Source organism: Populus trichocarpa, chromosome 10 (genome assembly GCF_000002775.5).
Source record: "Populus trichocarpa isolate Nisqually-1 chromosome 10, P.trichocarpa_v4.1, whole genome shotgun sequence".
In the NCBI taxonomy this organism is placed as follows: Eukaryota; Viridiplantae; Streptophyta; class Magnoliopsida; order Malpighiales; family Salicaceae; genus Populus; species Populus trichocarpa.
In genome coordinates, this window is record NC_037294.2 from 19,297,135 (window position 1) to 19,321,687 (window position 24,553).

General features: G+C 36.6%; 5 protein-coding genes and 1 pseudogene across 22 annotated transcripts; 5 read left to right on the forward strand and 1 right to left on the reverse strand.

Annotated features, from left to right (window-relative positions):
- The first annotated feature begins 215 nt into the window (after positions 1-215).
- LOC7490380 (L-type lectin-domain containing receptor kinase S.4) lies at positions 216-2,805 on the forward strand. 2 transcript variants are annotated; one of them, XM_052456898.1, is made up of 2 exons: positions 216-485; positions 569-2,805. In XM_052456898.1, exon 2 carries the CDS (start codon positions 614-616, stop codon positions 2,570-2,572), a length of 1,959 nt encoding a protein of 652 aa, XP_052312858.1. In that variant the 5' UTR covers positions 216-485; positions 569-613; the 3' UTR covers positions 2,573-2,805. The 2 variants fall into 2 exon arrangements, with proteins under 2 accessions (XP_052312858.1, XP_024465224.1); XM_024609456.2 differs by having other exon boundaries at positions 216-2,805.
- A 2,218-nt stretch (positions 2,806-5,023) lies between these two features.
- LOC112328976 (L-type lectin-domain containing receptor kinase S.4-like) lies at positions 5,024-7,228 on the forward strand (annotated as a pseudogene).
- A 621-nt stretch (positions 7,229-7,849) lies between these two features.
- LOC7490381 (uncharacterized) lies at positions 7,850-13,421 on the reverse strand. Of its 16 annotated transcripts, XM_024611111.2 has the most exons (7): positions 11,354-13,421; positions 10,764-10,965; positions 10,478-10,665; positions 10,275-10,366; positions 9,751-9,838; positions 8,643-9,372; positions 7,850-8,509 (listed from the first exon to the last, which is right to left on the reverse strand). In XM_024611111.2, the coding sequence occupies exons 1-4, from the start codon at positions 13,149-13,151 to the stop codon at positions 10,299-10,301; spliced, it is 2,256 nt and encodes a 751-aa protein (XP_024466879.2). In that variant the 5' UTR covers positions 13,152-13,421; the 3' UTR covers positions 7,850-8,509; positions 8,643-9,372; positions 9,751-9,838; positions 10,275-10,298. The 16 variants fall into 16 exon arrangements, with proteins under 16 accessions (XP_024466879.2, XP_024466881.2, XP_024466877.2 ...); XM_024611113.2 differs by lacking the exon at positions 9,751-9,838 and having other exon boundaries at positions 10,484-10,665; XM_024611109.2 differs by having other exon boundaries at positions 8,643-9,838.
- Positions 13,422-15,954: 2,533 nt separating this feature from the next.
- On the forward strand, positions 15,955-17,165 carry LOC7458130 (thaumatin-like protein). Its single transcript, XM_002315176.4, has 2 exons — positions 15,955-16,122; positions 16,241-17,165. Exons 1-2 carry the CDS (start codon positions 16,056-16,058, stop codon positions 16,915-16,917), a joined length of 744 nt encoding a protein of 247 aa, XP_002315212.2. The 5' UTR covers positions 15,955-16,055; the 3' UTR covers positions 16,918-17,165.
- A 1,707-nt stretch (positions 17,166-18,872) lies between these two features.
- Positions 18,873-23,973, forward strand: LOC18102712 (S-norcoclaurine synthase 1). Of its 2 annotated transcripts, none has more exons than XM_024610336.2 (4): positions 18,873-19,179; positions 22,688-22,935; positions 23,070-23,397; positions 23,624-23,973. In XM_024610336.2, exons 1-4 carry the CDS (start codon positions 18,904-18,906, stop codon positions 23,882-23,884), a joined length of 1,113 nt encoding a protein of 370 aa, XP_024466104.2. In that variant the 5' UTR covers positions 18,873-18,903; the 3' UTR covers positions 23,885-23,973. The 2 variants fall into 2 exon arrangements, with proteins under 2 accessions (XP_024466104.2, XP_024466103.2); XM_024610335.2 differs by lacking the exon at positions 18,873-19,179 and adding an exon at positions 22,284-22,604.
- On the forward strand, positions 19,546-20,960 carry LOC18102711 (codeine O-demethylase). Its single transcript, XM_006378635.2, has 2 exons — positions 19,546-19,946; positions 20,515-20,960. The coding sequence occupies exons 1-2, from the start codon at positions 19,692-19,694 to the stop codon at positions 20,773-20,775; spliced, it is 516 nt and encodes a 171-aa protein (XP_006378697.2). The 5' UTR covers positions 19,546-19,691; the 3' UTR covers positions 20,776-20,960.
- Positions 23,974-24,553: the final 580 nt, after the last annotated feature.

Consider the following 24,553-nt stretch of genomic DNA (forward strand, 5'->3'; position numbering starts at 1 on the left):
ACAAGAAGAGCTTATGGTATAATTGTACGCGAGTCCTCTTCTGTAAAAGAAATTTTGGATCTTGGACTCTTCGTTGTAAATAAAAGACGAAGAATACTTGGCTTATCATAGCATCAGAGGGAGTAAACTTCTTACGCTACTAATTTATTGGCTTTGTCATGTTAATTCAAACCTACTGTAGAAACAACGTTTTAAATGCTGAATAACAGGACTTTTAAAGCAACCAACAGTAAAGCCAGACCTTCCAGTTTCCATGTTCAATGATGGATAAGGCTCAAATGGCCTGTGGCCCTGAATTCTTAGTTGCCTATAAGCAGAGTGTGCTTTGCTAAGGAAAGGAATCAAATCATAGATTTTATCTACACCACTCAGCCTCCGTAAACCCCTTCCCTTCTCCTTTCAAGATCCCACAAGATTACAGCGAGATTCATAGCTCAAAAACCTTTTCACTCTTGCTAAAAAACAGAGCACCCTTTGTTTCACAGGTAAAATTTCCCTCTCTATCATGTCCCAGATGATCACGCTTCTCTTGTTTCTCCTTTTCCTTACAAGCCCAGTTTTTTCTCAGCTAGATGATCTCTACTTCCCAGGCTTTAATCATGTTACCAGTAACATGAGCCTAAATGGTGCTGCTGTGATTGAAAAAAATGGCATACTTCGGTTAACAAACAACACTCAACACACAGTAGGTCATGCATTTTACTCATCTCCAGTCAAATTCAAGAACTCTAGTAATGGAAAAAGCTTCTCCTTCTCAACTGCCTTTGCTTTTACTATAGTTCCTGAGAATCCAAGAATAAGAGGTCATGGTTTTGCCTTCACGATATCCACCTCAAAAGAGCTCCCAGGCGCGCTTCCAAACCAGTATCTGGGTCTCCTCAACGCAACCGACAGTGGAAACTTCTCCAATCATCTCTTTGCAGTTGAGTTTGACACTGTTAAAGACTATGACTTGCATGATATAAATGATAACCATGTTGGCATTGATATCAATAGCGTGATATCAAACAAATCCGTTCCTGCTGCATCCTTTCTTGTTAATTCAACAACGAAAGATTTGAATCTTTGCAGTGGCAGGCCTATTCAAGCATGGGTTGATTACGATTCGATCAAGAATCTACTAGAAGTAAGGCTTTCATCTTTTTCTAAAAGACCGGTTTCTCCTATCCTATCCTGTAAGATAGATCTTTCTCCTCTTTTCAAAGATTATATGTATGTTGGGTTCTCTTCATCAACTGGCTTGCTCACAAGCACACACTATATCCTTGGATGGAGTTTCAGCATGAAAGGAGAGGCTAAATCTTTATCTCTTCCTTCCCTTCCTTCTCTTCCGGGGCATAAAATGAATCACACAGGATTGATTTTAGGTGTCTCAACTTTAGCTACTTTTCTCATAATCTTGATCGTGGCCACGACATTTTACCTTTCCAGGAAGATGAAAAAAGCAGATGTCACAGAGGCATGGGAGCTTGATATTGGCCCTCACAGATTCTCTTACCAAGAACTCAAGAAAGCAACGAAGAATTTTCGAGATGAAGAGTTGCTTGGATTTGGTGGATTTGGCAAAGTTTACAAAGGAACCCTGCCGAATTCCAATACTGAAATCGCAGTTAAGCGAATCTGTCACGAGTCTACACAAGGTTTGAAAGAGTTTTTGACTGAGATTGATAGCATCGGTCGGCTTCGTCATAGAAATTTGGTTCGGTTACTGGGATGGTGTCGGCAGCAAGGTGACTTACTACTTGTCTATGATTTCATGGCTAATGGGAGCTTGGACAAGTACTTATTTGATAATCCTAAAACAATTCTTAAATGGGAACAAAGGCTCAATATTATCCAAGGTGTGGCCTCAGGCCTTTTGTATTTACATGAAGAATGGGAACAGACTGTGATTCACAGAGACATAAAGGCTGGTAATGTGTTATTAGATTCTGAGTTAAATGGAAGACTTGGCGACTTTGGTCTTGCCAAGTTATATGATCGTAACTCTAACCCCATCACCACTAAAGTGGTGGGGACATTGGGTTACTTAGCACCTGAGCTAACAAGAACAGGCAAGCCCACTACAAGTTCAGATGTGTTTGCCTTTGGTGCTCTTTTGCTTGAAGTAGTTTGTGGAAGGAAACCTATTGAGCCTAAAGCATTGCCGGAGGAGCTCATTTTGGTGGATTTGGTATGGGATAGGTGGAAAAGTGGTGCAATTCTTGATGTAGTGGATCCAAGATTGAATGGTGAGTTTAACGAGCACGAGGCTGTTCTTGTGTTGAAACTGGGGCTAATGTGCTCTAACAATGCGCCGAATGCGAGGCCTCCAATGAGGCAGGTTGCGAGGTTTTTGGAAGGAGAAGTGGCATTGCCAGCGTTGGTTGCAGCCCCGAATGCATATGATGGGAAAAATGTTAATGCAAATAAGGTTAGGAGGGAGTTAGTGGATCATAAGCATTCATATCCAGTATCATCAAATTTGGAGAAGGTCAGTACATGGTCCTTCGATGGTGATTACGGGGATACTGATATTGAAGCTGGCTCAGATTCAGCTCTTCCATCTTCTGGTGGAAGTGAATGCAAATAGCCAGAGCATTAAATTACAATGAGGTTCTCTTTTTCTTTGTATGATTATATTCGAGAGGACAGAATTTTTTTTTTTTAAGATAGTGGTTTTTGTCATAATGTCAAGAAGCTGATTAACATATCTCAAACACAGGATGTAATTTCACAAGTAGATAGATGTTGATATGATTACTATGTTCATTCAGTTGAGTTTAGTCAAATTAAACTTCATGTAAATCTTACAATTGGATTCAATCTTGTTTTTTTAAAAAAATTCTATTATTTGAAAGTTTACTGAACCTGACTTAAAAAGATAAAGCTTTTTCACTAATAATATACCTCATATACAAGATTTGAACTCAAAATTTTATTTTTAAAAAAATAAACACTAAACCAACCACCAATATTTATTCAATCTTGTTTATACATTCCTTAATACCATAATGATTTGTCTAAAAAGATGGAAAAAAATGCGTTGTGAGGAAGAATTGTGTCAATTCTTGGGAGTTGCCAAAGTTTTTTTTATCAGCAAGTGGTAAAGTTTTGTGACGTACAAAAGCAAGTGCACAGGCATGAAGATAGGGGCAGCATCTTGTTTTTAGTTTGGCTGTGCACCTCCATCTGTGCAGGATGTAGATGCTGCAGGGTTTAGGATGATTGTGATTTTTATTTTTATTTTTATTTTTATTTTTTCACCTACAGATCCAACGAGTTGGACAAGATTCATGAAAAATAGTTCTCCCACACCTTTAAATTTTATTTCATCCTCGTAGAGATTGAAGCCGACACTATAATTGTCTTCTTTTCAAGTTTTAGTAGCAATGGTTTTTTAAATTGGATTCGATGTTATAAACATGGCGTCAAACTTAATGTTATTCCCTAAAGCTTTAATTGCCTGTCGGTTTTTGATTCCGAACCATTTATTATTGTATTCGAGTAATTTTAGGAATACTTTGCCATGAATGATCAAAGTTTGATGCTCCTATTGTTCTCATCTTCAACCCTATAATTATTATGTTATTGATTATGATTTTAAGTCTAATCTTATTCCAATGGGCCATACTGTTTTAAGGAATAAGATAGCGGTAGACTTTTTTTCCTTAGCAGTGGACTCTGGTACCTTGCCACAATTAATTGGAAAAAAAAAAGCATAAAAATAATAATTTGAATACCCCACAATGTCTAACATATGCGACTGAAATTTGACTTGGGAAATAGGAAGGTTTTTTAAGTTCAAATTCTATTTGTGATGAATTTTTAATTTTTGTATACCCATAAGTAGACTTCTAATGAATATAGTGGGTTAGGTTTTGATCCATAACTATACCCAATTTAATTTTTAATATCTTACAAAATATAAACTTGACTTATTTATTTTTATTTTAACCCGAATGAGTTAGATATATCAAGTTAGGCGATAGTTTTTATGAATATTAAAAGTATCCACTATTTAAATATATTAATTCTCTTATTCTTCAACAATTCTAAAAAGAATATTGGATTGCAATTGTTCGAGCTAGATAAGATACCTAATATATATATATTTGAAACAACAAATAAATCATTACAATTTCTATATAAAAACAAAATAAATACAAAATTACAGTTGCATTTTATCAAACAGTTAGAGTACGATACGATACAAAGATAAATTAGTAAGAAAAAACTATAAAGTGTTTTTAATTTGACTAAGAAAATAAAAGTTCAATCTAGATTTTTAAAATTTTAATTTGTTTTTTCATGGTTTCTTAGTTACAAAATAGAAAAGATTGAAGTTGTAAAATGCACTATCATTTTATTAGATCAAACTTCAAAATAAACAGCTATAATTTCTAAGAAAGCGAGGAATAGAGAGAATGGAAAAAGATTAAGAAAATGCGAGATGGTTCTGTGTGTGTGAAGAGAGATAAGAAAAAAATAAAAAGAAAGAAGAGAATATTATTTATACTAAGAACCCGAGTTATTTACATTGAATTATACAAGTTAAACAAATTTTAAAAATTCAAAACCCATACCCATGATATTTATTTATTAAATTTTTTAACTTGTTATTATTAGATTAGATAATACAAATATTACATAAGAGCCGGTTATTTTTAACATCCCTACTAACAAGTATGAAATTTCTTCCTTGAAGGTAAGATTGATTTCGTCATTTAAAGGGTCGGTGTCCTAAATCTAAATAAAGCCGGACCGACATTTATTTCCATAACTGGTGATAGAAATCAACAATGGCCAGTAGTGGTAATGCAAAGTTTCCTACAATCACCTTCTTCAGAACCATGTGAAAAGCCATGCCAGAGTTCCACTTCACCAGCTGCCTTTTCGGAAATTCCACCCAAAAACAGAGCATCTCTGTTTCACAAAGGCCAACTTCCACTCTCCATCACACTTCGCTTGTTTCTCCTTTTCCTTGCAAACCAAAACCGAGTTCTCGCACAGCTTGATGATCTCTACTTCCAAGGATTCAATCATGTTAAAAAGAAACACGGGCGTAAATGTCGCTGCTGAGATTGAAAAAAATGGCTTACCAAGCTTAGCAAACAGTGCTAAAAGCATAATAGACCATGCCTTTTACTCGTCCAATCAAGTTCAAGAACTTTAGTAATGGAAAAGCATTCCCCTTCTCAACTTCCTTTGTTTTTGCTATGGTCACTAAATATCCGAATCTAGGTGGCCATGACCTTGCTTTCACTCTCTCTACTTCAAAAGAGCTGCTTGGTGCTTTTCCAAGGCAGTATCTGGGACTCCTCAATAGAACTGTTAGTGGTAGCTTCTCCAGTCACATTTATGCATTTGAATTTCGTACACACAAAGATTAACCATGTTGGTGTTGATATCAACAACATGAGATCAAACATATCTGTTCCTGCTGAATATTTTCTTGATAATTCAGAAAAAGAAAGATTTGAATCTCACTAGTCGTAAGCTCATTAAAGCATGGGTTGATTATGATCCAGTCAAGAATCTATTAGAGGTTAGGCTTTCACTTTCTTCCGCTAAACGATTTCTCCTATCTTGTCTGCTGATATAAATCCCTCTCGTAATCTCAATGATTCTATGTGATGGGCTCTTGGTCTGCACCCCCAATCCAATGCATTGCCCATGTCATAAGTTCGAGGCTTAGCTTACACAAAGCACCGACCCAAAGTCCCAATAGGCAATGAAGCTCATTCGGGCATCCAGGGTCCAAACTTGTGAAGTTAATTCAAAGCAACCTCTCTCTCTCTCTCTCTCTCTCTCTATTATTAAATTTGTTCTTCATTTTGAAACCTCATTTATCTCATATGAAAAATGTAGCATAAATCATACCTTGAAAGATCAGCATTCTGGCAGGAAAAAAGAAAAACAGAGAGCCAAAACACTGCATCATCTGTTTCACACAGGCCAGCTTTCGCTCTCTTTCATCTCCCCATTCATTAAGCTCACACTTCTCTTGTTTCTCCTTTCGTTGCAAATCCTGTTTATTCACAGCTGGTCTATATGATCTCTACTTCACAGGCTTCAAGCATGTTAGCAACAGCATGACCCTAAATGGGGCTGCTGAGGTTTAAAATAATGTCATACTTTGCTTAACTGATAATGCTTCACAAGTGCTCTTGCAAAGCAGTATCTAGGTATCTTCAATGGAACCGATGGTAGTAGGTTAACCAATCACATTTTTGCAGATGAATTTGACACGCAAAAAGATGATCGGCAATAATATCAATATTTTAAAATCAAACAAATCTGTTCCTGCTGAATATTTTCTTGAAAATCTCAACATAGACGAGTGGCAGGCCAATCAAGCATGGGTTAATTACGATTCGATCAAGAATCTATTAGAAGTTAGGTTACCGCCTTTTTCTGAAAGATCGGTTTCTCCTATCTTTTCTATGTATCTTTGATTCTATCCTCTCTTCCTTCACTTTCAGGGTCTAAAAAGAATCACCCAGGATTGATTGTAGGTGTCTTAATTTCGGCTGTTTTTTCATAATCTCAGCTATCACTATCCATCAGGAAGATTAAGAATGTAAATGTGATTGAAGCATGAGAGCTTCTAGTTGGTCCTCACATATTTTCCTATCAAGAAAGCAACTAATGGTTTCAAAGACAAGAAACTACTTATCTTTGGTGGTTCTGGTAAAGTTTAGAAAGAAACTCTGCCAAATTCTAATACCAAGTTGCAATGAAGCGAATCTGTCGTGAAAGCAAACAAGATACGTCTGCCTTTGATGCACGTTTGCTCTTTTAGTTTGTGGAAGGAGACGTATTGGATGGAGTCATTGAGCCTACAGCAGTGCAGCATTGCCTGAGGAGCTCAATTTGGTGGACCGGGTCTGGGGTAAGTGGAAAAGTGGTGGAATCTTGATGTAGATCGTAGTGGGCCCAAGGTTGAATGGCGAGTTTGATAAGCTTCGGGCTGTTGGTTTGCTGAAACTGGGGCTAATGTGTTCTAATTTCTAACTATGTGCCCAATGCGATGCCTGCAACAAGGCAGGTTGTTAGGCACTAGGAGTAAGAGATGGCATTGTCTGAGGCTGTTCAAGCCCTCGATGGATATGATGTAAGAAATTACAATTGCAATGGTGATGGTGATGGTAGAAGCCAGTTTGAGGGTCATTTTCAATCATCTGCTGCTTTGACTGACATATTTAGACGAGGTCAGTACAAAGTCACCTGGAGAAGGCCATACTGATATTAGAAATTTAGAACCTGGGTTAACCTCACCTCACGCGCTATTTGGTGGAAAAGAAGGCAGGAAGCCACAGTGAGGGAGGGAAAAAAAAACTGATAATCGCTCGCCTCTATTTTTATTTTTTTTGGTAATATTTTCCTTTCGAGGATCTTTATTTTTATTGTATTTTTCTTGTGATGATATGTAGTTCTCAGTATTGATGTAATGGGCTCAAGATTGCATGGCGAATTTGATGAGCTCATAAAAAAACTATCTCCCTATACTTTTACTCTCGCACTGGCCATTTGCTAAGAAATTAAGGCGGTGGTATTCCCTCCGTCTTCCTCCTCCTACATATGTCGCTCTCAACAAGCAAGAAAGGAGTAATCCTAATTGCTAAATTATATCATCTTAATTCGCCTGAATAATATTACAATCTATTCCAAATTGCTAGCATTACGGAGTGTCAAATGTCAGCTTTCAAAATTTAGTACATTCATGGAGATATGTAATGCCATGGGAATGGGCTCCTAGGAAGTTGGCCAGCGCTCCCTACTGCTACCATGAGGAAAACCTCTTCACCCCATCAATAGAACAGGAACAGGAGCATCAATTACAGTAAGATTTTGATGGGTCGTTAAGTTTATTCTTAAGTATATTGCAAAATCTCACTATTATATGCAAAAAGTTCCTTCAACTATCAACTGGTTACAGGACATTTTATAGTGGGATAAGGATGTGCTCCTAAAAAGGACGTGGCAACTTGAGTGAATGACTTTACCATCCTACAATGTCAAAGGTTTTTTGATTGAGTGTACTGAACATTGAATGAAGCGTGATTTTGCAAGATAGTGAATGGCACGCAGCATGTTGCTTCCATACAGATGAATCGAGTTTACACGACATTGTTCTTTGACTTCACATGAGTTCTACAGCACAAACACACGAGAAATTGTAGAGGGTAGATAAGCTTAGGATTCACCCTTTTTCTACAATACGGGACACAGTGTATGCGTTAATGCACTATCTCAGATGTATAAATTAATCACATTGCAACCACAAAAGCAAATCGCTAAGCCAAAGTTACCCTAAAAACACTGTAATAGCAACCGATACAAAACTAGAAAGACAAATAAACAAGGAAAGGATAGAAGTCACCTTCAATAGCTGTTGATTAAAAGTTCGTCTTGTTTCTGTTACTCTGTGCAATTCGCAAGTAAATGAGGCATTGTTGAAGCTTTTTTACCGGTCAAAGATGCTGGCGACATAGACACACGGCTTATTTACCCAAGAAAGTTGAAGCTGATGCATTGATTTGATCTAACAATATCAGAAAATAGATAAAAAGGCACATTGATTTTGAAGAAGATTAAATTAAGGAAAGCATGTGAAATAAGAGACACGATTTCTTAAATGGCAGTTCATTAAATTTCACCTTGCGAGCTCCTATTCAAGCTCTCCTGGAGCAAGGTCAAATGTTGAAGTTTGACAGCAAATAGGTTGAACAAAGTGTAGCGAAAAAGAGAGAGGAAGAAAAGGAGCAATTCTAGTGGAGTCTTTTCCCTGCGTTGAAGTTTGACTGTTGAAGTTACTTCAACTGCACGTGTAAAATTAGCATAAAACAAGCCAATCATCCATCAAATTCTTCAACATGACATCGCACAGATCCACTATTTACACAGAATCACATTTACTCTGAGTGAATCAGAGAAGTCTATATCTTGAGATGTATCACATTTGAACAAAAATGTCAAGCCTCCGAAGGAGCACAAAAGAAACCCTCGTAGTTTTCACACATTCTTCCTACTCTTCCTCCAAACCTTCCTAAAACCAGAGTTGGTTTAATTCCATAATAACGAAGGTTGATAAATACCAAAACCCTGGTCAAAACCCTTCATCACTTATGGAATGAAAATAAAAAATAAATCATCTAGCACTAATGTTGTTTCTTCGAACAAATCTTGTAACTTTAAATGTTGAAGACAATTGAGGCTGGACGTTGTAGCAAAATAAGAGTTTTACCTTAATCTTGGAAGTTCCGCCTCAATCCCTCTCCAGTTCTTCAATAGTTTAGGGATTCTCTGTTTCAGCTGGCCTCTTTTATGTTCCAATGGTTGCAAATATTAGTTGTAATGGATTTGTAAATGATAATGCAAAGGTTACAACTGCGCGCAAGAAAGAAGTATTAACAATAACAAAAAATGTTCCCACTTACTCTCCAAATATTCAGCACATCTTAATTTGTTATACAATCTGAACCTCAACTAAAATCAAATCTCAAACATGACTAAGAATCAGAACATGTAAAATACAATTTAAAACATAAGACTCAGAAAATATTGAATAAATAACTTGTGCTTTTATCATACACTTTTTTTCTCTTCTCCATTTCGTTTACTCTAATCCATCTGGAAGACAAAAGTCCATTATCAACCAATACCATGAATCAGGGCTATAATGATCCCCATCATATGGTATAACTCATTGACCAAAATAGAAATGCTTGGCAGAAAAAGACAAATTATTCACAACTGAATACCTACCTTTGCAGAAGAAAAGTTTTTTGTTTATTTGTTCATCAGAAGACTAATTGAACCTTTGGTTCCATAAAAGGAGGCAACCTCCCTTTTCCTGTTCAATCCCAAGTGTAACTGTGTAAGTAGGATTTGATCCCTGGTCAATTGGTTACAATGCCAAGTGACTTTACTTGGCAGAGTAAAAATTAGCACTAGAAAGACATGAAAGTTATTTGAAGAGATTAAATGTACAAGAGCATGCTTATGTATAAAACCACATCCATCCATCTATCTACTGAAATGCGTTTTTCTCTGACATAAAAACTACCCGGCTGCATTTACTAATAGAACCATAGGCAATCGTATCTTTTTCTCGCTTTCACCCTGGTCATGACCAGTCTTCCTGGTGATTAGTTTTACACACATGGAAGTCCTGATCCATTGGTAATTGTGTCAACTTCAATCACAGAGTCAAGTTAGATGATCACAATATCTCTCTAGTATAGGCAACTCGGTGATTGTCCTAAATACTCCAGGTGAGACCAGTGTACCTTGGATGCTTTTCTGTTGACCAGCTACATTGATTCAACATTTTCCTCCTCGCCCTCTTTTACTCTATTAAAAATCTCATAATCATCGAACCCTGCATATTTACCAAAACAACTGCATTAAATGAAAAGAAAGCTTCTCTAACCAACAATAACACACTAGAAAAAGGAGCTTCTTTAGTAGTATTTTGCACATAGGAAAGCACCTGCACCTAAGTCTTCGATTTCACTGGGTGAAGTTCCCAGGAGCCTTGCATTGTCAGAAGGTGGATCAACTGCCATCCAATTCAATGTATCAAAGTCTTCCGAGCACAAGTCTTTTCCCTTGACCCAGTCCTTCAATGTATTATTGCTATCAAATGATATAGGATCCTGTTCCTCATTCTCATCGACCCTGTAAAAAAATTGTTAAGAAAGGAGTTAGACTTTTCTTTTTACCCAAATTTCAAGTAACATCTATAATTGTTTAAGGTTTCCATCAGTAAAACAGACATTTGTCTGAGTCGCAAGTTGCACTGAACAAAAACTAGATCACTGAGTCGTTGACGCTCCAGGCAATTTTTTGTATCATGCAATTGTTCAAAAGGAATCTGGCTTCGCTTATACTCAATTGAACTGCAGGTTTGACCGAGAATACGGAAGGCCAAACGCACCAAGTTTGGGCAACTTCCTCCATATGTTGACCACCATTCAGCTATAAACAGTGAAAAAAAATCAGATTAACATATTCCAATAGGATAAAACACCACATGCAACACATAATTTTTCGAAAAACAAAATAAAAATAAAAGGCAATTCCTGCATCTACATGCCAAGAAGGCATTTGAACCACCACAATGCATGATGGCCGCTAGTTTGGTCTACCATGTCTCACAGTTCCCACAGGATACACACAAGGTTCTAGTAATGGTCCTGCTGTATATAGAAAGTGATGCACCTAATGTGTAGATGCAGGGTGGCCAAAGCAAGATTTTATTATAACTCAGATGCTTCCGCTCCCAGGCACTAAAGATCTGAAAATGCATGTTATCTAACTATCAAAAAACTAATTTATAATATGGCATCGGAGTAAAAGGACTCACCAGGAAGCATAGTGTCTCTAGCTCTAACAGCCATCTTCCTCCCAAAATCACCACCAGCATTCTTGTAAGAGTTTACCTCTTTGATGATTTTATCTTGCACATTTAAGTCAGGAACAAACTTTTCTATGCAGTCGTACATCCCAGACTGAATCTCATTGGGCATATCTCCTTCAAAACTATAAAAGAACTTGGGATTAAGGTAGAAACCTGCAGCATGAAGAGGGAGATTCCATTGTTGTTCCCACCAATGGTCTATAATATTCCAGTAGACAGTATACTCGTCCCTCTTTATAAGTTCTTTCTTAATTGCTTCTTTAGCTCGATACATTCCTGCATAAATATATCCCATAGCAGGCCTCTTCTTGCTGCCAACTAGTCTCAAAACTTGCAAGAGAGGATTAGTTAAATGGGTTATTAGGACGCATGATGACCAAAATGACTGATCACTTACCAAATCTAACATTTCCAGCCCCCCAGGTTTCTTTGAATATGGGCAGTCCACCCACTCCTGTGAAGTAACCATGGTCTGCAGGTTATGTTTAAGATCAACCATTCGTTTCAATGTTCCAAAGTTTGTGGCAAAGCGACTAATTCCTGGTTCTACAATATCATTTCCAAAAGTATACCTTTTCATCATATTCAAAACCACACTATGATTGTATACAAATCTTGTAATAGACCTAGCCTGTTCAATTACTGAATTTATCCACTCAAGTTTTGCAAAATCCTCAAGTATCAAATCTAGACAATGTGCTGCACAAGGAGCCCAATAAAGGTTAGGGAAAGTATCAGCTAACCTTCTCCCTGCACAGATTAATTGCTCTTCCATTCGAGTAATGACTTGTAAAACATGTCTTGCTCCAATTTCTTCAACTACTTGCTTAAGCAATTCATAAAGAGCATCTGGTAAATTAATAATATCAGATGCATCCACGGATTTCAAAAACACCACTCCTTCAGGACAATAAACCAAAAAATTTATCAGAGTTCTACCCATTACTGTGTTCCACTGATCAACCAAAACAGAACAACCAGTCCTTTCCCAAGTTGCTATGTGCTTATCAACATCATTCTTTACTTCTTCAACTGAATTCTTCAGTACCCAACCTCGAAGATCGTGGTATGAAGGCACTACAACCTCTGATCCTCCTGAGGCAATTGCTTGAACCATTAGCTGAAAATAAGCCGAGTTCACAGCATCCAAAGATGCCCCGATATCATACAAAAACCTCCCTATTGCCATATGAATGTGATCGTTTTTCCTTTTACCCCCTGATAACGGCATACCACTACCCATGGTAACAACAGCTTTAGCATTTGTAACAGAACCTCTGCCTCTACCCCTTCCCCTCTTCCTCCTCTCCCCGCCTTTTTTTCCCATTCCATCTTCTCCACTAACTAACAAACTTGAAACAGGGTCAATAGCATCCGTAACCCCAGTTAACTCCATTCCAGTATTAACATCCTTATCAAAAACCCCTATCTCACTAGAAACTGGATTCAAATTCGTTATCTCCTCTGCAATTTTTTGCTTCTTCCGCTTCTTAACTACAACCCCATCTAAACTTTGTTGCATCATAAGCCTAACATCCGAAGGGACTTGTACACAAGTAGCAGCATTACCCTTTTGACCAGCTAAATGTTCCTTAATCCTATGAATCCCTCCTCCTTTAAAAATCTTGCCACAATACACACATTTTAACTGAACCCTCTCTCCGTTCTTAAACATTTGACAATGCTTCCACGCCGGGTCATGTTTTTGCGATGTTATCGGAATTGGCTCCAAATTAGAGCCCATTTCAACAAACCTCAATAATCAATTACCACCAAAGCTTAAATCTTTCTATACCCAAACTCACAAAAATATGAACTTTTCCCTTCTATCTTCCTAAATTCAAAGAGACAATCTAAACTGACAAAACCCCCTTTGCATAGACAAAGATTGTGACATAAAAAAGGCAAGAACTAAAGACATGAAACATAACAAGAGAGGATAATAGACTTACTTGGGTTTTCGACTGTTGGGTTTTTGTGTTTTTTTCAGAGAGAGGACCGAGTTAAGGGAGTTTAAATGTTTTTTTATAAACCGATTTCAATGGTTTTGATGACCGGACGGACCGGTTAGGGTTTGGGATTAGCCGAATTTGTGTTTTAGCTATAATCTGCTCGGTTTTACCGAGTCAGCCAGTTATGAAGGGGACCGGTTTTAGTAAATGAAAACCGGAAGTCCCAGTTTCCTAGCGAGAAAGCCGGAAACGGTTGGAGTAATTGGAGATGATAAAAATAGACCGACCGGTGAGTAACACCTGGTTCATGACAGTTACGTTGTTTTCCTTCCCTGTTTACCACCTCAAAACTCAAAAGGTTTCGGTTAATGCGTGCAGTTTTTAGTTTTTTATTTTTTTTGGTTTCTTTTTCTTGCAGGAATTTAACTGTTTATTTACTGTACACGCCTCTTTATTTTTATTTTTTTTTGTTAGATTAATGATTTTTTTAACATTTTTCGAATGCAAATTCACCAAGTTTTGTGTTATACCCTTTCATCATGTATATCGAGGGGTGGAGACAAAAAGATTTTTTTTAGAAGGGGTCATGATCTGAAAATATTCTTAGAGAATTATAATTAAAATTTTACTAGTTTAATCGTTTTTTTTATTATTATTATTAACGTGGATGTTCGGGTTAATTTGTGCGTATCTTAACTAATCCCACGAGCCCTAAAATTAACAATAATATAAACTTTTAATGAACATTATATTAACAATTACGGGACTCGAATTTAAAATTAGAAACAAACCCCTGTTTACTCATTTTTTTTATCTTTCAGGAACAGGCCCTGCCATCCTCACCGCTCTGTCACTGTACCAACCAAAACTAATTTTTTTCATAAAATTAAAGAAAAGTATTCGTACACAGAGATAGATGAGGGCCGGAAATCTGCCAAGATTTAATAACACAATTCATTTGTGTTGTAGAATTCCTGGGATTAGAAGAGCTGCCATGTTTTCAAGCTTCAATAATTTATGAAGCTCTACTTGAATATATTTCCTACGCAAAAACCATGAGTTTTGGATGTATTATGCTAGAGTTTTGTACTAAGTTGGTTGCGATACTGCATTTGTTTTCCACCAACTTACATTAACGAAACAACAAATATAGTAAGATACTTGGCATAACATAAAACTTAATTGTAGGATTTATTAAAAAATTAAGTTTAAAATATAAATTTTATGCAATAGTTTTTTTAATGTTTTTTTAATTGAGTTTCATAAATATTTTTTTCTTGTTTTTTTTTTACTGTTTGTAAAAAAACCAAAATATTTTATTTAAATATTTTATACATATTTTTTGCTACACATAAACTTTAACTATAATTTTTACTAAATATATATCTAAATTCAACTAATTACAACTAAATTTTTTTTATTTTTTTTTAATTCACAACAAAATTATCTTCAAAAACAAAAACGAGTTGAAATTTTGTATTAAGATCTCGTGTAACCAATATTTTAACCAGATGTCCAGCGCATAAACCACGCATTTATGAATTTGATTTAACGTGAAATGCATTAGCGAATTTCGAGGATTAATTGCTACTTACAGCTTGCATGATCTACAAATCCATCTCATATTCCACTAATTTGTTGAAAGTCCTCTCACGGAGACTTTTTTTATTATTATTAATATAAATATTTATATCTGCTTGCGTATACTTCGACTAGTTTCACAGCTCTTAAATTAACGATTATATAAACCTCCAGTGACCATCATATTAGCAACTACATGGCTCGAATCTGAAATCACAGGAGGAGCAAACCTCTTGGTTCCAAACTCTTATTATTAGATCACTTACTAGATAGTTGTCCCACGAAGATTTTGATCGTGTATGTTTTGCTGTAAAAAAATATTGTTTAAATGTTTTTAATATTGTTTTATGTTTTTTAATTGTTTTGATATGTTAATTCTAAAATAAATTTTAAAAAATAAAAAATATATATTATTTTAATATAATTTTAAATTATGAAGAACAACCATTCAAACATTACCTTTATCTTTATCGATTACATGAATGCAAACACCGATAACATTTATTTTTTAAATCAATTCTTGGACCCAAAGAATGGAATCTTACGCTGAAGGGGGCATGGAAAGGTGAAGAGGCGTGATTTCTGCTTTTGAATACCGCTACACTAGTTTGAAAAATTAATGAAGATAAACGGATTAAATAATAGGGGTTTTAGTTGTAAGAATTTAAAATTAAAAAATTTGTTTTTTTTATTATTTTAAGTTTGAGTTTTGTGATTGCTAATATAATATATGGTTGTTAATTTCAGGATTCGTGAAATTAGTTGAGTTACACGCAAACTAACCAGAAAACTCATATTTATAAAAAAAAAAAAAAAAAAAAAACTCAATTCATAACAAAAAAAAAAAAAATCCAATTCATAACTATATTCTCAAAACAAAAAAAAATCTTAACTTCAGCAGTAAATATTGGAAAAACAAAAATAAAACATTGCAAGAAAATCAACAGTTGTCATATGATTTACAGTAAACCGTTTTTGCACAAAGCCGTTGTTTAATCGGTCAAAATCCTTTCCTGGTGGCAGAACATGAGGAAACCCAAACCCCACCTCCCCTCTCGTGTACACATATGCCATAAAACCAACAGGTCCCAAAATCACCAAAAATTCAAAAACAAATGTCAACTTCTTCTCATCAGTTTCTTCTCTTCTTCCTTTGCATGATCATCTCCCTTTCCATCACAGGTTTTTTCCCTCTTGCACAACCAAAATCTAAACTCTATATGGTTACTGGTTCCTTACAACTTCTGCATTAAAGAACTCACATCTGTTCCTTTTTTTTTTTTCTTTTTACTAATTGCAGATGGGACTGAACTCATTATAGCAAACAACTGCAAGGACAGCGTATGGCCTGGGATCCTTGGCACTGCAGGCCATGTGACCCCCAGAGAAGGCGGCTTCCTTCTACTCAGCGGCGAACAAACAGTCCTCCAAGTCCCTGACAAGTGGTCAGGAAGAATTTGGCCAAGACAAGGTTGCTGTTTTGATGAAACCACTGGCAGAGGTTCATGCCAGACCGGAGACTGTGCCGGCCTTTTACAGTGTAGAGGCGTTGGTGGTGTCCCTCCAGCAACTTTAGTGGAAATGACACTTGGAACTTCAGAATCCGCCTTGCATTACTATGATGTGAGTTTGGTTGATGGATTTAATGTTCCAGTTTCTATGATGCCTGTTGGTGGTGGTGCAGGGTGTGGAATTGCCGCGTGTGAGACGGATCTGAATGTCTGTTGCCCTTCTACATTGGTTGTGAAGCGACAGGGGAAGGTGGTGGGTTGCAAGAGTGCATGCTTGGCTGCAAAAACTGATAGATATTGTTGTACTGGGGAGTATGCAAATCCTAAAAGTTGCAAGCCTACTATTTTTAGTCATCTTTTTAAGGCAATTTGTCCCAAGGCTTATAGCTTTGCCTTTGATGATGCTTCAGGGCTTAAGACTTGTAAGGCTTCTCGGTATGCTATTACCTTTTGTCCTCCTAATTGATGGTGATTTAAGCTCAGGAATCCAGAGGACGAGTAGCATTAATTGACAATGTTATCTTCAGCCCTGCTCTTTTTATTTTTCACACTTGCTTGATTTCTAGTTATGTATGGCAATTATAAGCTAGCTTAACAAGAAAACAAGGTGTGGATTTCACTTGATGGGGACTGATCTACTGATTTAATTTCGATGTCCTCTCTCTATTTCCTCTGCCGCTGTGCTTCTAATGATGTTCTTCATTTTACATGCTATTATAGATGTCGTTTAATTTCCACGAACGAGTGAATTTTATGCAAGTGGTTTTGGATTAATAAGATACAACAACGTCGAACTTCATGAAAGTCGAACAAAGAATAAAATCTAAACAGATGTGGAGACTACAACACATCAGGAGAGAACACACAACTTAACGACAATGCGGTTTCCAGAATGTGAGCTTATTAAGGGTAGTAGGAACAACACAAACTGTTTTCAACTGAAGAATGTAAAGACGAAGATATCCGAAACAGTTGTGCGAAATTGTTATCTAATGCTAAAGAAATTGGATGGTAAAATTGATCGCTAGACTTAGAGGCACCAATAATTTCGAGCTTCAGATTCATTGAAAACTTTCAACTATCTCATACCCCGCATGAAATTTGTCCCATGATGCACCGAATCTGCTTGTAAAATTTTCATCTTCGTCAAATTCAAGAAACCCAGTTTCTGTGATGCTATAATGTACATAATCGGCCTCATAATTTCATATTTGTAGGTAAACCATCTGATATAATATTCTCCATTTTTTTTCACTGTCCACGCATTGAAATTGCTATTGAATCGCGGCGTGTAGTAGCAACACGCCACTCTCCTAAAACCCCTGACCATATTTCTCTTAACCAGAACTTATCAGGCGTTGTTACCTCACTAAACCTCTCTGTTGCTAAATCAAAAGAATAATGGTTTTTCCATCCTGGTTCTTTCGTTCCCAGTAAAAGCTGGCATCAAAGCGAGTTGTTGTTGGAAAGTTGTGACTTTTCATGTGACTGGAAGATTTATTCTTTCAATCTTACAACTTGTATTCACCAGTGAAAGAATTATAACCAAACCCCAAAGTTTCCGAGGAAGAGTACTGAACAGAATCATCAGTAGATGGCACCGACCTGTATTCTCTGGTTGATGGATTCTATACAGCCAAATTATGCCATCACAATAACCACAAATCGTGACACCATTTTTTTGAAGAGGGGAATGGAGAATCCAGTTCCTTTATTGCTGTCTTCTGAACGCCATAAGGATGTGTAGATGGTTGCAGCCCCTATGAAACAAGCATGGATTTCGTTTCATTTTTTTATTTTTATTTTTTGGTAAAAAGAGGGGTAAGACGTCCTTGTAAATTCATCAATTTAAATAAGGATAACTTACTTAAGATCTCACTGGATGTGAAAACTGGTTCAAATATTCTTGTATCATCGATTTATACTTTTCTAAAGGGTTAATGCTAAAAGTGGTGCTGAGTTAATAATCATCTGAATAAGTAATTTCCCGAGGATACAAGATTAAGAGGCCTCTTGAAATCCAGGGACTAAGAAATTTAATACATAAAAATTATATGATCTCCTGGGATGATGTTTAATCACTGTAGAGGAATTGATTTCACATCAAGACAGTTTTTTTACTAGTTCCATCATTATTTATTCATACCAGAAAGGCTATCATAATAACACAGCCAAAGCAGCCTGTGCAACAAAAACTAAACTATAGTCGCTCTACAAGCTACCATGTTGTCACCACCTAACAATACCAAAATCAAGAATCTGTTTTTTTTTTTTTACTTTAATTTGAAAATTGTCAAACAAGAAGCAAACCTCCAATAATTTCTTTGAGGGAATCTATGAAGAAGTGGACGCAATAGATTCCTTTTTTAGTTTAAAAGAAGCAAATCTTTTATCAACTTGCAGAAATATTATATACCTGATCAGCCTCGGGAAAAACATTTAGCAAATAGAAATGGATCCAAAAGTCGAAAATGGAGCAATGCAGGGAGATGAGGTGCCGACTTGGGGAAAATCTTTGCCAGTGCCAAGTGTTCAAGAAATGGTAAGAAAAGATCATCAATTTCTCTCTGAAAGATACATACAAGAACACAAAGACAGGGCAGTAGCTACTAATTTATCTCCAACTACCTCGGAAATTCCAATCATAAACTTCTCCTTGCTAATCAATGGAGACAAAGATGAACGGAGAAAGCTAGATACTGCTTGCAAGGAGTGGGGTTTCTTTCAGGTAAAAACAAATTAATGCCACTGCATGCATGTGCCTGGAAATTTTGTTTTGTGCTACAATAGCAGAACTAGAGTGCAATTTTATTTTCTTTTGTAGATAACAAACCATGGTGTCCCAGAAAAGGTGTTAAAGAAAATGAAAGCTGCTGTGGCAGCATTTTATGAACTTCCACTGGAAGAGAAAAGCAAGTACGCAATGGCAGCGGATGATATTCAAGGATATGGCCAAGTCTATGTAGTCTCTGAGCATCAAAAACTCGATTGGTGTGACATAATGGTCTTGATGACACTCCCGCCCGAATACAAGAAAATGAAATACTGGCCGGTTGCAATATCAGGTTTCTAGTATGTATTTTCAGTGATTTGCCACAGAATGTGTGTGAATGCGCACCATATCATATAATTTTCTGTCTAATTTTTATCGTCTGTTTATGTTATAGAGAGGCAGTACAAGAGTACACAACAGAAACACTTAAGCTGGCTGAGGAGATCTTTGCCAACATCTCTTTGTTAATGGGAATGGATAAAGATGCCTTAAAACGGTTGCATGGGAAGATCATGAAGCAAGCAATTCGAATGAACTACTATCCAACCTGCTCGAGGCCTGATCTTGTGCTTGGTGTTAGTCCACATTCTGATACAAGCACCATAACCTTACTTCTCCAGGATGATGATATCACTGGTCTCCAGATACGGCACAGGGAAGGATGGGTTCCTGTGAAACCAATTCCAAATGCTATAGTAGCAAATATTGGTGATGTTATTGAGGTATTTTATGATTTATAACCATACTTATCAGTTGGTTTTCTATTTTTAATTTTCAAACAATTATTTGAATTTTATTGAAATTAATTTACAAAAAGCAAAGACATCAAGTTAGTCTAGAAGACATATATATTAGGAATGGGAAGAAAGCAACGAGGAATGAATCAGGTTGTTACCCGGAAAAAATCTTTGCCAGATATTTTTGAATGTGATGGTAATGCTCCATGCTTTTGTGCCTTAATTTTCTCCCATTACAAGTGGAGACATCGCTAAACGAGTCTCGAATAGGTGATGCCGGAAGCGAATCACGTAAGATTTTGGCTGAAATCTCTGTTATCTGCATCAAGTTAGTCTCTGATGATTTTGGATGTTTTTCACTTTTACTTTCAAGTGCTGCAGAAAGCACTACTCTCTGCCTCTTTTATCAACAAGGAGACTAGATACTCTAAATTGAGTAGTTAAGAATTAAAAGATCACCAAAGTGCAGCTCATGCTTGGCTCCTGTGCAAGTTTGAAAAAAGAAATTCGATAGCTCATTGTGTAAGTTTGATTTTATTCTTGTATTTTCCAGGGTTGGAGCAATGGAGTGTACAAAAGCATTGAGCACAGAGCGGTGACGAATGTGACAGCGGCAAGAATGTCCGTTGCAACATTTGTGATCCCAGATGACGACGTGGAACTAGGTCCAGTGGAGACAATGGTGGATGATTATAATCGCCCTGTAATGTACAAAAGCATCAAGTATGGCGATTACCTCAGATATACTTTTTCAAAGAAAATGGATGGAAAAGCCAACACCGAGCTTCTCAAAGCTGGAAACGAAAGCATTTGAATTGCTGCTACCACTTCTTTCTACTTGGGTTTATTTTTATTTTTTTTTGTGACCATCTGTTGCTATTTAGGCCTTAAGTTTGATCTTGTTACAAGAAAGAGATTCATACTCTGTGACATTTGATCGAAAGAAAAGGGAATGTGGATGCCAATTAAGTTAATTATAAAATCGTTGGCATTTAGGCCTAGCCTTATCCGATACCAAGAATTGTACAGGATTTCAACAATTTTAGCCAAACGAACAGAAATTAGGAAATTTAATCCCTATATAATTTGCCCGAAAAGGGGCATTGCCTGCGTTCCATGAAAATTCCTCAACAGTCAACACACTCAATCAACACATTTTATGCGAGCTTGAAAAGCAACATTTTATTTGATTTAGAAAGAAAAAAACAACAGAATTCTAATTTTCCTGCGCATCGATTGTTTGAAATACAAGTGATGCGATAAAGGGCAAAAACGAAAGGAATCGGTTCCGTCTAATTTCCGTCATGATTTTCTGTCCTCTTGAAATCCAAGAACTGCATAAATTATATGTGTGTGTGTGATGTTGACAGAAAGTGACCTTCTATGATTTCCTGGAAGGATACTTATGGACTGTCGAAGGATACCAGTTCCTCCGTTACTCACCCCAACAAGAAATGCTGTCATGATAACAAAGCCAAAATAGAGTACTGCGGAACAAGAACTAAACAACAATGACTCTTCAAGCTACCATGTTGTCACAACCCATCAGTACCAAAATCAAGAATCTATCAAGTTTGGAAATCAAACAAGAAGTAATTGAACCGGAAAAGCGACACTGAATGCTACAATGGTGGATGGCTGCAATCGCCCTCTAACGTACCAAGGATCAAGTTGGTGATTGCCTTAGATATTCTATATAAGAAAATGGATGGAAAAGCAAGCACTGTCTCGAGAGGTTGACAATCATATGCGGAGAAAATTAACTCCAAATCTTATATATAAAAGAAGTAACGGTACGCATACAAAATTTTCATACAAACCCTCCTTCAATTTGATTATGAGTAACATTGAAGACTATTGAAAGGGGAAAATGATGGTTACATTACAAGAAACAATTACGATCTTGTGTTTGGCAGACTCCTGATGAAATAATCATATAAAATTAATAGAAAGGGACTCGTAGAAAGATACTTGAGATCGAACTATCGAAGAATCGTGACACGCCAAGACAACATTTTTACCAGTTCTTGCATTATATTCCTTATTCCCAGCTAGATAGAATTGCTACCATAATATATTACAGCGAAAACAGGTATGTGAAACAAGAACTAAGCAACATTGGCTCTTCAATAAACCATGTTGTTGTCACCGCCTAACACTTCGAGAATATCTCTCTACACTAAACATTAAAATTTGGTAAGTCAAACAAAATGCAAAACTCCAATAATTTCTTACAGGGGATCTATAAAGAAGCGGAAGCAATAGATTCCTTTCGTTTTTTAGTTTAAAATAAGCAAGTCTGCGACGTACCAACTTGCACATGTATATATGTACCTGAACTTAGAGAACAAGATTTAACGAATAGAAATGGATCCAAATGTTGAAAATGGAAGCATGCAGGGAGATGAGCCGTTGGGTTGGGGAAAATCATTGCCGGTACCAAGTGTCCAAGAAATGGTGAGAAAAGATTCTCAGTGTGTCCCTGAAAGATATATACAGGAACACAAAGACAGACCAGTAGAAACTGAAATGTGTCCAACTTCATCCGAGATCCCAGTCATAAATTTCTCCTTGCTAGTCAATGGAGACGAGGATGAACGCAGGAAGCTAGATCTTGCCTGCAAGGAGTGGGGTTTCTTTCAGGTAAAAACAAATGAAATTGTGCCTGGAATTTTTGTTTGTGCTAGAGCACAGCTGAGAATGCTTCTTCTTTTTTTCTTTTGTAGATAACAAATCATGATGTGTCAGAAGAGGTGATAAAGCAAATGAAGGCCGCTGTGGCAGCATTTTTTGAACTTCCATTGGAAGAGAAAAGAAATTATGCAATGGCGGCCAATGATATTCATGGATATGGCCAAGGCTATGTAGTCTCTGAGCATCAAAAACTCGACTGGTGTGACTTGATGTTCTTGGTGACATCCCCCCCAAAATACCAGAAAATGAAATACTGGCCGGTTACGATACCAGGTTTCAAGTATGTACTTCAGCGCTTTTCCAATATAGGAGACGACATAACTATACAGCATATGTAACATATTAGGTATTTCTCTATTGTTTAAAAACAAGTCAAACCTTTTTTCTCTGTGGTTCTCTCTCTTTAATTTTTAGGGAGGCAGTCGAACAGTACTCAACAGAAATTCTTAAGCTGACTGAGGACATCTTTGCCAACATATCATTGTTAATGGGAATGGACAAAGATGCTCTAAAACGGTTGCATGGGGAGATGATGAAGCAAGGAATACGAATGAACTATTATCCAACCTGCTCGAGGCCTGAACTTGTGCTTGGAGTTGGTCCACATTCTGATGCGAGCTCCATAACCTTTCTTCTCCAGGATGATGATATCACTGGTCTCCAGATAAGGCACGAGGAAGGATGGGTTCCTGTGAAACCAATTCCAAATGCCATAGTAGTGAATATTGGTGATGTTATTGAGGTATTTTCTAGTTCAAAATCATACTCTTCAGTTCGGTTGCGAGGACAACATTAAAAATATGTTTCCTGTTTTTGACTTCCAAGAATGATAAAGATTTTATTGAAATTCACAAGGAGCCACAAGATTCTTTGTAAAAAGACAAAAAGATATAGTAAGAATTTGGTAAGGCATTTCTAGTGTTGCGAAAAGTAGCATGCAAGTCTGATTCTATTCTTATATTTTCCAGAGTTGGAGCAATGGAGTATACAAAAGCATTGAGCACAGGGCGGTGACGAGTGTGACAGCGACAAGAATGTCCATTGCAACATTTGTGATTCCGGATGATGACGTGGAACTAGGTCCAGTTGAGACAATGGCGGATGATTATAATCGCCCTAAAATGTATAAAGCGATTAAGTATGTTGACTACCTTAGACATACTTTGTCAAAGAAAATGGATGGAAAAGCCAACACCGAGCTTCTCAAAGTCGAGATAGAAAGCAACTGAACTTATTGCCATGTGTTTCTATTTTAGCACAGCAAGGGCATCTTCTATAGAAAAGCCAAAAATAAAAAATAAAAACACTATTCCTTCTATGATTTTGCAGTTCTAATGGGAGAATCGAAGGTTATCAGAGAAAAAGCATTCCTGTGTATCTATCAAAATAGCTAAAACATTAAAATATATTATTTAAAGATTTCTTTTTTCATCAATTAAATTTTTCTCAATAACGTTTTTCAAAAAACCAAAAGTATTAATATTAAATATATTAAAATACAATTGGGTTGCTAAAATGGTTTTTTTCCATTGGGTGCATATTAAAAATATATATAAAAATTTACACTATTTAAAAAGGCATATCAACAATTTAGCCTTTCTAAATGATTTTTGTTATTGCAGATGATCTAAGATAGCACTGAGTGGTTTCCAAGCCAGCAACAGAATACATGAGCTTTCTACTATATAGAAAAGTTGGTTTTTCTTCTCTTTTTTTTTTGGGTTTTGATCTTTGCTCAGCTCCTGCATATCTATGAGCTCCTACTAGTTCGGCCTCGTTTATCCCCCCATACAGAGAATTGTAAGGGGTTTCAATAATTTTAGGAAACCGGATGCTTTAAATCTGTGTCCATGTTGCACAAATGCTGGCTGTGATTACCGCTGCTGTTGTAGCTGTAT

What these genes read in the sequence shown, in the direction of transcription:
- LOC7490381 (XM_024611111.2), bottom strand. Translation starts at nt 13,151, where the DNA reads ATGGGCTCTAATTTGGAGCCAATTCCGATAACATCGCAAAAACATGAC. An exon ending in TAGAGACACTATGCTTCCTG is followed by an intron (nt 10,966 to 11,353) that starts GTGAGTCCTTTT and finishes CACTGTTTATAG; the next exon opens with CTGAATGGTGGTCAACATAT. An exon ending in AATCGAAGACTTAGGTGCAG is followed by an intron (nt 10,367 to 10,477) that starts GTGCTTTCCTAT and finishes GTAAATATGCAG; the next exon opens with GGTTCGATGATTATGAGATT.
- LOC18102712 (XM_024610336.2), top strand. Translation starts at nt 18,904, where the DNA reads ATGGATCCAAAAGTCGAAAATGGAGCAATGCAGGGAGATGAGGTGCCG. An exon ending in AGGAGTGGGGTTTCTTTCAG is followed by an intron (nt 19,180 to 22,687) that starts GTAAAAACAAAT and finishes TTTCTTTTGTAG; the next exon opens with ATAACAAATCATGATGTGTC. An exon ending in ATATTGGTGATGTTATTGAG is followed by an intron (nt 23,398 to 23,623) that starts GTATTTTCTAGT and finishes TATATTTTCCAG; the next exon opens with AGTTGGAGCAATGGAGTATA.
- LOC7490380 (XM_024609456.2), top strand. Translation starts at nt 506, where the DNA reads ATGTCCCAGATGATCACGCTTCTCTTGTTTCTCCTTTTCCTTACAAGC.
- LOC7458130 (XM_002315176.4), top strand. Translation starts at nt 16,056, where the DNA reads ATGTCAACTTCTTCTCATCAGTTTCTTCTCTTCTTCCTTTGCATGATC. An exon ending in CATCTCCCTTTCCATCACAG is followed by an intron (nt 16,123 to 16,240) that starts GTTTTTTCCCTC and finishes TACTAATTGCAG; the next exon opens with ATGGGACTGAACTCATTATA.
- LOC18102711 (XM_006378635.2), top strand. Translation starts at nt 19,692, where the DNA reads ATGGGAATGGATAAAGATGCCTTAAAACGGTTGCATGGGAAGATCATG. An exon ending in ATATTGGTGATGTTATTGAG is followed by an intron (nt 19,947 to 20,514) that starts GTATTTTATGAT and finishes TGTATTTTCCAG; the next exon opens with GGTTGGAGCAATGGAGTGTA.